Source organism: Phyllobates terribilis, unplaced genomic scaffold, assembly GCF_046119375.1.
Source record: "Phyllobates terribilis strain yellow unplaced genomic scaffold, ASM4611937v1 Scaffold_1__5_contigs__length_1240528914, whole genome shotgun sequence".
NCBI lineage: Eukaryota > Metazoa > Chordata > Amphibia > Anura > Dendrobatidae > Phyllobates > Phyllobates terribilis.
In genome coordinates this window covers 186504174-186517495 of record NW_027362761.1, presented here as the reverse complement: position 1 = coordinate 186517495, position 13322 = coordinate 186504174, and the positions used below count along the sequence as shown (strand labels likewise).

At 49.6% G+C, this 13322-nt stretch overlaps 1 protein-coding gene across 1 annotated transcript in view; it reads right to left on the bottom strand.

The window, feature by feature from the left end:
• OSTF1 (osteoclast stimulating factor 1) overlaps window positions 1-5757 on the bottom strand; it is a 41578-nt gene extending 35821 nt beyond the window's left edge. The window contains exon 1 of the mRNA XM_073670677.1: window positions 5580-5757. Coding sequence (XP_073526778.1) covers window positions 5580-5613 — 34 coding nt within the window. The 5' untranslated portion in view covers window positions 5614-5757. The remainder of the gene's footprint in view (window positions 1-5579) is intronic.
• Between the last annotated feature and the right edge of the window lie 7565 nt (window positions 5758-13322).

The window sequence follows — 13322 nt, the reverse complement described above, 5'->3', positions numbered from 1 at the left end:
TGTATGCTGTAGTGCGCTTCTCCCTCCCAGGTGTGCTGTGTATGCTGTAGTGCGCTGCTCCCTCCGCAGGTGCGCTGTGTGTGCTGTAGTGTGCTGCTCCCTTCCCAGCTGTGCGCTGTGTATGCTGTAGTGCGCTGCTCCCTCCCCAGCTGCACTGTGTATGCTGTAGTGCGCTGCTCCCTCCCCAGCCGTGCGCTGTGTATGCTGTAGTGCGCTTCTCTCTCCCCAGGTGTGCTGTGTATGCTGTAGTGCGCTTCTCCCTCCCAGGTGTGCTGTGTATGCTGTAGTGCGCTTCTCCCTCCCAGGTGTGCTGTGTATGCTGTAGTGCGCTGCTCCCTCCCCAGCTGCACTGTATATGCTGTAGTGCGGTGCTCCCTCCCCAGGTGTGCTGTGTATGCTGTAGTGCGCTTCTCCCTCCCAGGTGTGCTGTGTGTGCTGTAGTGCGCTGCTCCCTCCCCAGCTGCACTGTGTATGCTGTAGTGCGCTGCTCCCTCCCCAGCTGCACTGTGTATGCTGTAGTGCGCTGCTCCCTCCCCAGCTGCACTGTGTATGCTGTAGTGCGCTGCTTCCTCCCCAGCTGCACTGTATATGCTGTAGTGCGGTGCTCCCTCCCCAGCTGCACTGTATATGCTGTAGTGCGGTGCTCCCTCCCCAGCTGCGCTGTATATGCTGTAGTGCGGTGCTCCCTCCCCAGCTGCGCTGTATATGCTGTAGTGCGGTGCTCCCTCCCCAGCTGCGCTGTATATGCTGTAGTGCGTTGCTCCCTCCCCAGGTGCACTGTGTATGCTGTAGTGCGCTGCTCCCTCCCCAGCTGCACTGTGTATGCTGTAGTGCGCTGCTCCCTCCCCAGCTGCACTGTATATGCTGTAGTGCGGTGCTCCCTCCCCAGGTGCGCTGTGTGTGCTGTAGTGCGCTGCTCCCTCCCAGCCGTGCTCTGTGTTGTAGTGTGCTGCTCCCTCCCCATCCCTGGCCACATAAGTAGTTACATGTCCCAGCTAGAAGAGTAAGCATGGTAACTGGAGGGACCTGGCAGTACTAATAGATTAGAAGCAGGGCTCGGTGTGGCAATTATGCTGAGTGGAAAACCCTTTAACTTACATCCCTTTTATAACTATAAAATTCCCATAATGCCAATTTAAAGGATAATATAATGTGACGCCGGCCTCCTGAAGCAGCAACCCTGCCTCCTGTGATCCCCTCCACCACCGTCGGTAAACTCACTTCGGATAATAAGATGCAGCCCCATTTTCTTGCCAAATTTGGGGGGGGCACGTCTTACAATCCGAAAAATACGGTAATTGGTGCACAATGTACGCCTGTTACCCCAGTCACTCACGTTACAACCCCATTCAGACTACAAGATAGGAGAAAGAACAAGCACCACGTTGTAGCTCTCTATGGGTTATGTAACAGACTGTGTTTCAGGAAGCAGGACACTTTCACAGAAGCAGCCAGACAGGAAAGCCTAAGAGAAATACTAGAAGTGGAGTATGGCAGACGATGGTCTGCGGCCATGTATATATCTATGAAAGGCACCGTACGGGAAGGCTGAGCTGCTGCCATTGTGAAGAGACTGGCTGCTAGGAATATACTACCTAACCACCAGGTAATTTACCTCCATTCACGTCTGAGCACTGGCAGTAAAAGCGTACATATAATTAGAATTACCTCTGTATAGTTAGCAGAGGCCGCCAAGTATAAGTATGCCAGGTATGTGTGCCACCTGTGATGTAGCGTCTGCCTTCTATTCTGCACACTGTTCTGTTGGCTTTATCCGACCAGTCATCTCTGCCAATGGTGGATATAGTCGGCTCCGAGTGCAGCCCCGTCTGCATAGCTGGTGGGTGGCGAAGCTGCCCGCTATATACATGCACCAGTCTGATCCATAGATTGGACCCCAGGTCCATGTGAGAAGTAAACCATGTGGGCAAACACATAGCCTATCATTGGAGGACAACACACAGACCAAAATATGTTTGTGTAAATGCACCCATGGTGTGAGTGGGGGACACAAGAATTATGTTCTCCACTCTCCCCCAGTCCACCATCACACTTATAGTTGAGTGCAGCATGCTGCTCAGTGGTTAGCACTTGCCTTGCAACACTGGGGTCCTGGGTTCAAATCCCACCACGGACAACATCTGTAAGGAGTTTGCATGCTCCCCGTGTTTGGGTGGGTTTCCTCTGGGTTGTGGGTTACAGTTAAATTAGACAAAATGAACAATTGGGGGAGGAAGGTTGAACTACGTTACTTCTCCAATTTCCTCCCACACTCCAAAGGCATACTGATAGCAAAATTAGATTGTGAGCCCCAATGGGGACAGAGATGATAATGTATGTAAAGCGCAGTGGAATTACTCGCTATAAGGCTATGTGCCCACGTTGCATTTATGAAGCAGAAAATTTCTGCTTCATAAATGCAAGTCCTCTCCCGGAAAAACGCATGCGGAATTCCGCACGCGTTTATCGCGCATTTTTCGCGCGTTTATCACGCGTTTTCCACATGCGGAATTGCCTTGCGTTTTTTATGCATTGGACAAAGGCAATTCCGCTTGCGGAAACGCAAAATTAAATGACATGCTGCGGATTTTTGAATGCAGCATAAACGCTGCGGAAAAATCCGCAGCATGTGCATAGAACTTGCGGAATCCCATTGGGGACCATGGGGTGCGGATTACCTAGCGTTTTACAAGCGTTTCCGCTGCGGAAATTCCGCATCAAAAACGCTTGAAAAACGCTACGTGGGCACACAGCCTTAAAGTGAGTAAAATAAATAGTCAAAACAAGGACAGTTTTCTGCCATCATAGACTGATCCAGGGGAGCACACTGTTCTGCTTTTCCTACCAGTCTGTGACCGAATGGCAGCGCTCAGCGGTCTCATGCATTACTGTAATGGCAGAAATGACTGATTACCTAGTCCACACCGGGCAGCAGCCGGGGAATAAAGGGAAATGAAAAAAAAGATGTTCCCACCACCAGCATAGACTTCTTTACAGTCTCTGGCACAGATTCTGTCACCTCTATCAGTAATTAATGGAAAGGCAGGACATATGCCTGGGTGATCCTGTGGGTGGGGGGAAATGGGGTGCTCAACTCAGTAGACACTTATTATCTAACTTGTGGATAGCTTATAAGTGACTATTGTGGTAAATCACTTTTAAACCGTCTAAACAGCTTCCATATTAGTTAAAACATAAAAGAAAAAGGAAAATTATAGTCTGGATAAAAAGCAATCGACTCATAGAAAATTATCAGGCGGCAGCGGGGAGTCATACGTGAACATACAGGTCGCCCTGTCTTTTCATTCATAAGTAGAGATTGCCATTATTCAGGTTAATGACAATGTAACTGCTCAAAAAACTTCTGATTATTCAGAGACAGCAGTTTGCAGGCGGGGGTCCGCATGCTGAGACTACCATAAATCGCTAAAAGGAAGGAGAAGCGCTCAGCTGGGTACTGCGGTCCTGTCAGACTGAAGAAGGGCTCGATAGACGGTCTAAGCGCCCATCGTCACAGCTCTCCACTCAGCACTTCTACCTTTATGTGTCAGCAATTGTGGATTCTCAGCTCCTGGATCCCTGATGATCAAAGTTACCAGCATGTCTCTGAAGAGTTTCTGGATCACCAATACATTTTAAAATCACAGTTTTTATGTACAAAAATAAAATGATTATTAAACCCAAAAAAAAAACTGATAGGCATTGTACCAGGAAAAGTAACAATTTCTAGTAGCATAATTAAATAAGCAGTTCCATCAGAATACATATAAAGACTAGTGCCTTAGTTAGATAACCAGATCGAAGCTCCAGAAATGTATTTTGCAGCTAATGCCTCATTCACACCTCTGTGTCACATCCCGAGCATGGACCATGATGGCGGGTCTCCTGACCCGAACCTGACACCCTCGTGTATGCCGATCAGGCTGCCAAGTTCAGGTCAGGAGACCCGCGGACAGTCTATGCATCGTGGCCCCTGCTCGGGCTGTGACAGAGGTGTGAATTCAGATTTGCCTGGTAACATGATGGGTAAATCACACAAAGGAATATCAGGATGAATGCCTGTTCTCTAAATAAAGGCATGACTCGTGTTTGCCAGAATACACTCCATTCTGGCTCATGAAAGGAGATCCCTCAGATGGGCTATGGGTCAGTGATAGGGCCTCAATGCAAAATCATAGCTATCCTATGGCACAGGTGGCACACACCAGCCATAGAAAGGAGATGAAGCACTGGCCCAGAGAATAGTCCACATTATCGTGAAATTCAGGCGAGCTCCACCTGCTGATATGGTGTAACATGCTACATAAGTGTCAGAGAACATCAATTCCCAAATCCTAGGGACCCGTCTAGAGCCGAAAAAAAGGCCTTTAAAGGAATTGACCGGGATTTTAAATTTTTAAAATGTGGCTAATAGGAAAGGTCGTGAAATACAGAATAACCAATGCCTGCTCAACTGCCCGTCATCCCAGCACTGCTGCGCCAATGCACCCTGCCAGTCTAGGTTTATATTGTGGCAGCCAAATGAATGCACGTGACAACAACCGCCAGGGTCCACAGGAGCAGTGACACGGGAGCAGCGCGGTATAGAACAGGTGGTACTTTATTTTTGTATAAATGCCGGCAGCCCAGGCTCATTTTCACCTAGATTCCAGCCTATATTAGTCCAGATGAATGGAGCTGTGGCATACCAGAGCGCAGCGCCTCATCAGAAAGCCTCTGCTCAGCCTCATATCTGCTGCACATCCCTGCACAGCTGTCCGCTCCTTCTGACGTCATGTAACCTACACGTACACGCGGAAAAAGCCTTGTACGGCCATGATTTATCACTGAGCGGGGATATTGTGCCACTAATAAGTAGAAGCATTGTTCTGGGCACAGGCAGTGGGTATTATATGGGCATTATGCAGTGGTTACTACATGGTGCCATTATTCATACACTATGGAGTGGAATTATTCAACCACTATATTGATGTATTATTCAGGCGCCATGTAGAAATATTATACAGACACTAGACAGTGACATTATTCAGGCCCTATATGGAGTTAGTATACGCCACCAAGCGGCGGTATCATACTGGCACCATAAGAAGTTAATATACCTGCACCATGTGACACAGTAATGACAGCAGTTGGTGCTCCTGCCCCCCTCACAGATACACACTGCTCTGTGCCATGCTGCGGTGCCACCACAACCTCAGGGCAGGTAGAAGTCACTTCTGGTCGGGGAGTGGCAGCCTGCAGCACCTCATGGGCTTAGTGACAGGAAGTCCAGAGCCACCATCACCTATGCTCTGCCCCTCACCAACATGGCAGGCTCCCGTGCTCTGCCCGGTGACAGCAGGGTGGAGCGGACCCTGCCGCAGAGCTCCTCTCCCGGCTGCAGGCGGAGGCTCCGGAGCCCGGTACAGTCTGTCTGCGGGGAGCCCGGTACAGTCTGTCTGCGGGGAGCCCGGTACAGTCTGTCTGCGGGGAGCCCGGTACAGTCTGTCTGCGGGGAGCCCGGTACAGTCTGTCTGCGGGGAGCCCGCAGGTCGGCAGCCCCGGGAGGCCGTGTGTGGGGCAGGGGCAGCCTCTCTCACCTGGCTTCACTGGCTTAGGTGGCGGCTTGGACATGGCGAGAGCAGAGCTGGTGTCCCGGGGTGCAGGCTGCGGATGGACCGAGGATGAGGGAGGGAGTCACTGTCCGTGCTGAGAATGAGGAAGTGAGCGCTGCACCGGGAGGAGGGCTGTGCTGTCCCCGCCTCATCCACGCAAGCAGGAGCGTCCGCGGGCGGCACACGGGGAAACACTACACAGTCCACAGCAAAACACTGCACCTGTGTATACAGGTGGCACACAGCAAAACACTACACAGTCCACAGCAAAACACTACACAGTCCACAGCAAAACACTACACAGTCCACAGCAAAACACTGCACCTGTGTATACAGGCGGCACACAGCAAAACACTACACAGTCCACAGCAAAACACTCCACCTGTGTATACAGGCGGCACACTGCAAAACACTACACAGTCCACGGCGAAACACTGCACCTGTGTATACAGGCGGCACACTGCAAAACACTACACAGTCCACGGCGAAACACTGCTCCTGTGTATACACGCGGCACACAGCAAAACACTACACAGTCCACAGCAAAACACTGCACCTGTGTATATAGGCGGCACACAGCAAAACACTACACAGTCCACAGCAAAACACTCCACCTGTGTATACAGGCGGCACACTGCAAAACACTACACAGTCCACGGCGAAACACTGCACCTGTGTATACAGGCGGCACACAGCAAAACACTACACAGTCCACAGCAAAACACTACACAGTCCACGGCGAAACACTGCACCTGTGTATACAGGCGGCACACAGCAAAACACTACACAGTCCACAGCAAAACACTGCACCTGTGTATATAGGCAGCCCACAGCAAAACACTACACAGTCCACAGCAAAACACTGCTCCTGTGTATACAGGCGGCACACAGCAAAACACTACACAGTCCACAGCAAAACACTGCACCTGTGTATATAGGCAGCACACAGCAAAACACTACACAGTCCACAACAAAACACTGCACCTGTGTATATAGGCGGCACACAGCAAAACACTACACAGTCCACGGCGAAACACTGCACCTGTGTATACAGGCGGCACACAGCAAAACACTACACAGTCCACAGCAAAACACTGCACCTGTGTATACAGGCGGCACACAGCAAAACACTACACAGTCCACAGCAAAACACTACACCTGTGTATATAGGCAGCACACAGCAAAACACTACACAGTCCACAGCAAAACACTGCACCTGTGTATATAGGCGGCACACAGCAAAACACTACACAGTCCACAGCAAAACACTGCTCCTGTGTATACAGGTGGCACACAGCAAAACACTACACAGTCCACAGCAAAACACTACACAGTCCACAGCAAAACACTACACCTGTGTATACAGGCGGCACACAGCAAAACACTACACAGTCCACAGCAAAACACTGCTCCTGTGTATACAGGTGGCACACAGCAAAACACTACACAGTCCACAGCAAAACACTGCACCTGTGTATATAGGCAGCACACAGCAAAACACTACACAGTCCACAGCAAAACACTGCACCTGTGTATATAGGCGGCACACAGCAAAACACTACACAGTCCACAGCAAAACACTGCTCCTGTGTATACAGGTGGCACACAGCAAAACACTACACAGTCCACAGCAAAACACTGCACCTGTGTATATAGGCAGCACACAGCAAAACACTACACAGTCCACGGCAAAACACTGCACTTGTGTATACAGGCGGCACACAGCAAAACACTACACAGTCCACAGCAAAACACTGCACCTGTGTATATAGGCAGCACACAGCAAAACACTACACAGTCCACAGCAAAACACTGCACCTGTGTATACAGGTGGCACACAGCAAAACACTACACAGTCCACCGCAAAACACTGCTCCTGTGTATACAGGTGGCACACAGCAAAACACTACACAGTCCACAGCAAAACACTGCACCTGTGTATATAGGCAGCACACAGCAAAACACTACACAGTCCACGGCAAAACACTGCACCTGTGTATACAGGCGGCACACAGCAAAACACTACACAGTCCACGGCAAAACACTGCACCTGTGTATATAGGCAGCACACAGCAAAACACTACACAGTCCACGGCAAAACACTGCACCTGTGTATACAGGCGGCACACAGCAAAACACTACACAGTCCACAGAAAAACACTGCACCTGTGTATATAGGCAGCACACAGCAAAACACTACACAGTCCACGGCAAAACACTGCACCTGTGTAAACAGGCGGCACACAGCAAAACACTACACAGTCCACAGCAAAACACTGCACCTGTGTATATAGGCAGCACACAGCAAAACACTACACAGTCCACAGCAAAACACTGCACCTGTGTATATAGGCAGCACACAGCAAAACACTACACAGTCCACGGCAAAACACTGCACCTGTGTATACAGGCGGCACACAGCAAAACACTACACAGTCCACAGCAAAACACTGCTCCTGTGTATACAGGTGGCACACAGCAAAACACTACACAGTCCACAGCAAAACACTGCACCTGTGTATACAGGCGGCACACTGCAAAACACTACACAGTCCACAGCAAAACACTGCACCTGTGTATACAGGCGGCACACAGCAAAACACTACACAGTCCACAGCAAAACACTACACAGTCCACGGCAAAACACTACACCTGTGTATACAGGCGGCACACTGCAAAACACTACACAGTCCACAGTAAAACACTGCTCCTGTGTATATAGGCAGCACACAGCAAAATACTACACAGTCCACGGCAAAACACTGCACCTGTGTATACAGGCGGCACACAGCAAAACACTACACAGTCCACAGCAAAACACTACACAGTCCACAGCAAAACACTACACAGTCCACAGCAAAACACTACACAGTCCACAGCAAAACACTGCTCCTGTGTATACAGGTGGCACACAGCAAAACACTACACAGTCCACAGCAAAACACTGCACCTGTGTATATAGGCAGCACACAGCAAAACACTACACAGTCCACGGCAAAACACTGCACCTGTGTATACAGGCGGCACACAGCAAAACACTACACAGTCCACAGCAAAACACTGCATCTGTGTATATAGGCAGCACACAGCAAAACACTACACAGTCCACAGCAAAACACTGCACCTGTGTATACAGGTGGCACACAGCAAAACACTACATAGTCCACCGCAAAACACTGCTCCTGTGTATACAGGTGGCACACAGCAAAACACTACACAGTCCACAGCAAAACACTGCACCTGTGTATATAGGCAGCACACAGCAAAACACTACACAGTCCACGGCAAAACACTGCACCTGTGTATACAGGCGGCACACAGCAAAACACTACACAGTCCACGGCAAAACACTGCACCTGTGTATATACTCAGCACACAGCAAAACACTACACAGTCCACGGCAAAACACTGCACCTGTGTATACAGGCGGCACACAGCAAAACACTACACAGTCCACAGCAAAACACTGCACCTGTGTATATAGGCGGCACACAGCAAAACACTACACAGTCCACGGCATAACACTGCACCTGTGTATACAGGCGGCACACAGCAAAACACTACACAGTCCACAGCAAAACACTGCACCTGTGTATATAGGCAGCACACAGCAAAACACTACACAGTCCACGGCAAAACACTGCACCTGTGTAAACAGGCGGCACACAGCAAAACACTACACAGTCCACAGCAAAACACTGCACCTGTGTATATAGGCACCACACAGCAAAACACTACACAGTCCACAGCAAAACACTGCACCTGTGTATATAGGCAGCACACAGCAAAACACTACACAGTCCACGGCAAAACACTGCACCTGTGTATACAGGCGGCACACAGCAAAACACTACACAGTCCACAGCAAAACACTGCTCCTGTGTATACAGGTGGCACACAGCAAAACACTACACAGTCCACAGCAAAACACTGCACCTGTGTATACAGGCGGCACACTGCAAAACACTACACAGTCCACAGCAAAACACTGCACCTGTGTATACAGGCGGCACACAGCAAAACACTACACAGTCCACAGCAAAACACTACACAGTCCACGGCAAAACACTACACCTGTGTATACAGGCGGCACACTGCAAAACACTACACAGTCCACAGCAAAACACTGCACCTGTGTATATAGGCAGCACACAGCAAAATACTACACAGTCCACGGCAAAACACTGCACCTGTGTATACAGGCGGCACACAGCAAAACACTACACAGTCCACAGCAAAACACTACACAGTACACGGCAAAACACTGCACCTGTGTATACAGGCGGCACACAGCAAAACACTACGCAGTCCACAGCAAAACACTACACAGTCCACGGCAAAACAGTGCACCTGTGTATATAGGCAGCACACAGCAAAACACTACACAGTCCACGGCAAAACACTGCACCTGTGTATACAGGCGGCACACAGCAAAACACTACACAGTCCACGGCAAAACACTGCACCTGTGTATATAGGCGGCACACAGCAAAACACTACACAGTCCACAGCAAAACACTGCTCCTGTGTATACAGGTGGCACACAGCAAAACACTACACAGTCCACAGCAAAACACTGCTCCTGTGTATACAGGTGGCACACAGCAAAACACTACACAGTCCACAGCAAAACACGGCACCTGTGTATGCAGGCGGCACACAGCAAAACACTACACAGTCGACAGCAAAACACTGCTCCTGTGTATACAGGCGGCACACAGCAAAACACTACACAGTCCACAGCAAAACACTGCTCCTGTGTATACAGGTGGCACACAGCAAAACACTACACAGTCCACAGCAAAACACTGCTCCTGTGTATACAGGTGGCACACAGCAAAACACTACACAGTCCACAGCAAAACACTGCACCTGTGTAAACAGCCGGCACACAGGAAAACACTACACAGTCCACAGCAAAACACTGCTCCTGTGTATACAGGTGGCACACAGCAAAACACTACACAGTCCACAGCAAAACACTGCACCTGTGTATATAGGCAGCACACAGCAAAACACTACACAGTCCACAGCAAAACACTGCACCTGTGTATATAGGCGGCACACAGCAAAACACTACACAGTCCACAGCAAAACACTGCTCCTGTGTATACAGGTGGCACACAGCAAAACACTACACAGTCCACAGCAAAACACTGCTCCTGTGTATACAGGTGGCACACCGCAAAACACTACACAGTCCACAGCAAAACACTGCTCCTGTGTATACAGGTGGCACACAGCAAAACACTACACAGTCCACAGCAAAACACGGCACCTGTGTATACAGGCGGCACACAGCAAAACACTACACAGTCGACAGCAAAACACTGCTCCTGTGTATACAGGCGGCACACAGCAAAACACTACACAGTCCACAGCAAAACACTGCTCCTGTGTATACAGGTGGCACACGGCAAAACACTACACAGTCCACAGCAAAACACTGCTCCTGTGTATACAGGTGGCACACAGCAAAACACTACACAGTCCACAGCAAAACACTGCACCTGTGTAAACAGCCGGCACACAGCAAAACACTACACAGTCCACAGCAAAACACTGCTCCTGTGTATACAGGTGGCACACAGCAAAACACTACACAGTCCACAGCAAAACACTGCACCTGTGTATATAGGCAGCACACAGCAAAACACTACACAGTCCACAGCAAAACACTGCACCTGTGTATATAGGCGGCACACAGCAAAACACTACACAGTCCACAGCAAAACACTGCTCCTGTGTATACAGGTGGCACACAGCAAAACACTACACAGTCCACAGCAAAACACTGCTCCTGTGTATACAGGTGGCACACAGCAAAACACTACACAGTCCACAGCAAAACACTGCTCCTGTGTATACAGGCGGCACACAGCAAAACACTACACAGTCCACAGCAAAACACTGCTCCTGTGTATACAGGCGGCACACAGCAAAACACTACACAGTCCACAGCAAAACACTGCTCCTGTGTATATAGGCAGCACACAGCAAAACACTACACAGTCCACGGCAAAACACTGCACCTGTGTATACAGGCGGCACACAGCAAAACACTACACAGTCCACAGAAAAACACTGCACCTGTGTATATAGGCAGCACACAGCAAAACACTACACAGTCCACGGCAAAACACTGCACCTGTGTATACAGGCGGCACACAGCAAAACACTACACAGTCCACAGCAAAACACTGCACCTGTGTATATAGGCAGCACACAGCAAAACACTACACAGTCCACGGCAAAACACTGCACCTGTGTAAACAGGCGGCACACAGCAAAACACTACACAGTCCACAGCAAAACACTGCACCTGTGTATATAGGCAGCACACAGCAAAACACTACACAGTCCACAGCAAAACACTGCACCTGTGTATATAGGCAGCACACAGCAAAACACTACACAGTCCACGGCAAAACACTGCACCTGTGTATACAGGCGGCACACAGCAAAACACTACACAGTCCACAGCAAAACACTGCTCCTGTGTATACAGGTGGCACACAGCAAAACACTACACAGTCCACAGCAAAACACTGCACCTGTGTATACAGGCGGCACACTGCAAAACACTACACAGTCCACAGCAAAACACTGCACCTGTGTATACAGGCGGCACACAGCAAAACACTACACAGTCCACAGCAAAACACTACACAGTCCACGGCAAAACACTACACCTGTGTATACAGGCGGCACACTGCAAAACACTACACAGTCCACAGTAAAACACTGCTCCTGTGTATATAGGCAGCACACAGCAAAATACTACACAGTCCACGGCAAAACACTGCACCTGTGTATACAGGCGGCACACAGCAAAACACTACACAGTCCACAGCAAAACACTACACAGTCCACAGCAAAACACTACACAGTCCACAGCAAAACACTACACAGTCCACAGCAAAACACTGCTCCTGTGTATACAGGTGGCACACAGCAAAACACTACACAGTCCACAGCAAAACACTGCACCTGTGTATATAGGCAGCACACAGCAAAACACTACACAGTCCACGGCAAAACACTGCACCTGTGTATACAGGCGGCACACAGCAAAACACTACACAGTCCACAGCAAAACACTGCATCTGTGTATATAGGCAGCACACAGCAAAACACTACACAGTCCACAGCAAAACACTGCACCTGTGTATACAGGTGGCACACAGCAAAACACTACATAGTCCACCGCAAAACACTGCTCCTGTGTATACAGGTGGCACACAGCAAAACACTACACAGTCCACAGCAAAACACTGCACCTGTGTATATAGGCAGCACACAGCAAAACACTACACAGTCCACGGCAAAACACTGCACCTGTGTATACAGGCGGCACACAGCAAAACACTACACAGTCCACGGCAAAACACTGCACCTGTGTATATACTCAGCACACAGCAAAACACTACACAGTCCACGGCAAAACACTGCACCTGTGTATACAGGCGGCACACAGCAAAACACTACACAGTCCACAGCAAAACACTGCACCTGTGTATATAGGCGGCACACAGCAAAACACTACACAGTCCACGGCATAACACTGCACCTGTGTATACAGGCGGCACACAGCAAAACACTACACAGTCCACAGCAAAACACTGCACCTGTGTATATAGGCAGCACACAGCAAAACACTACACAGTCCACGGCAAAACACTGCACCTGTGTAAACAGGCGGCACACAGCAAAACACTACACAGTCCA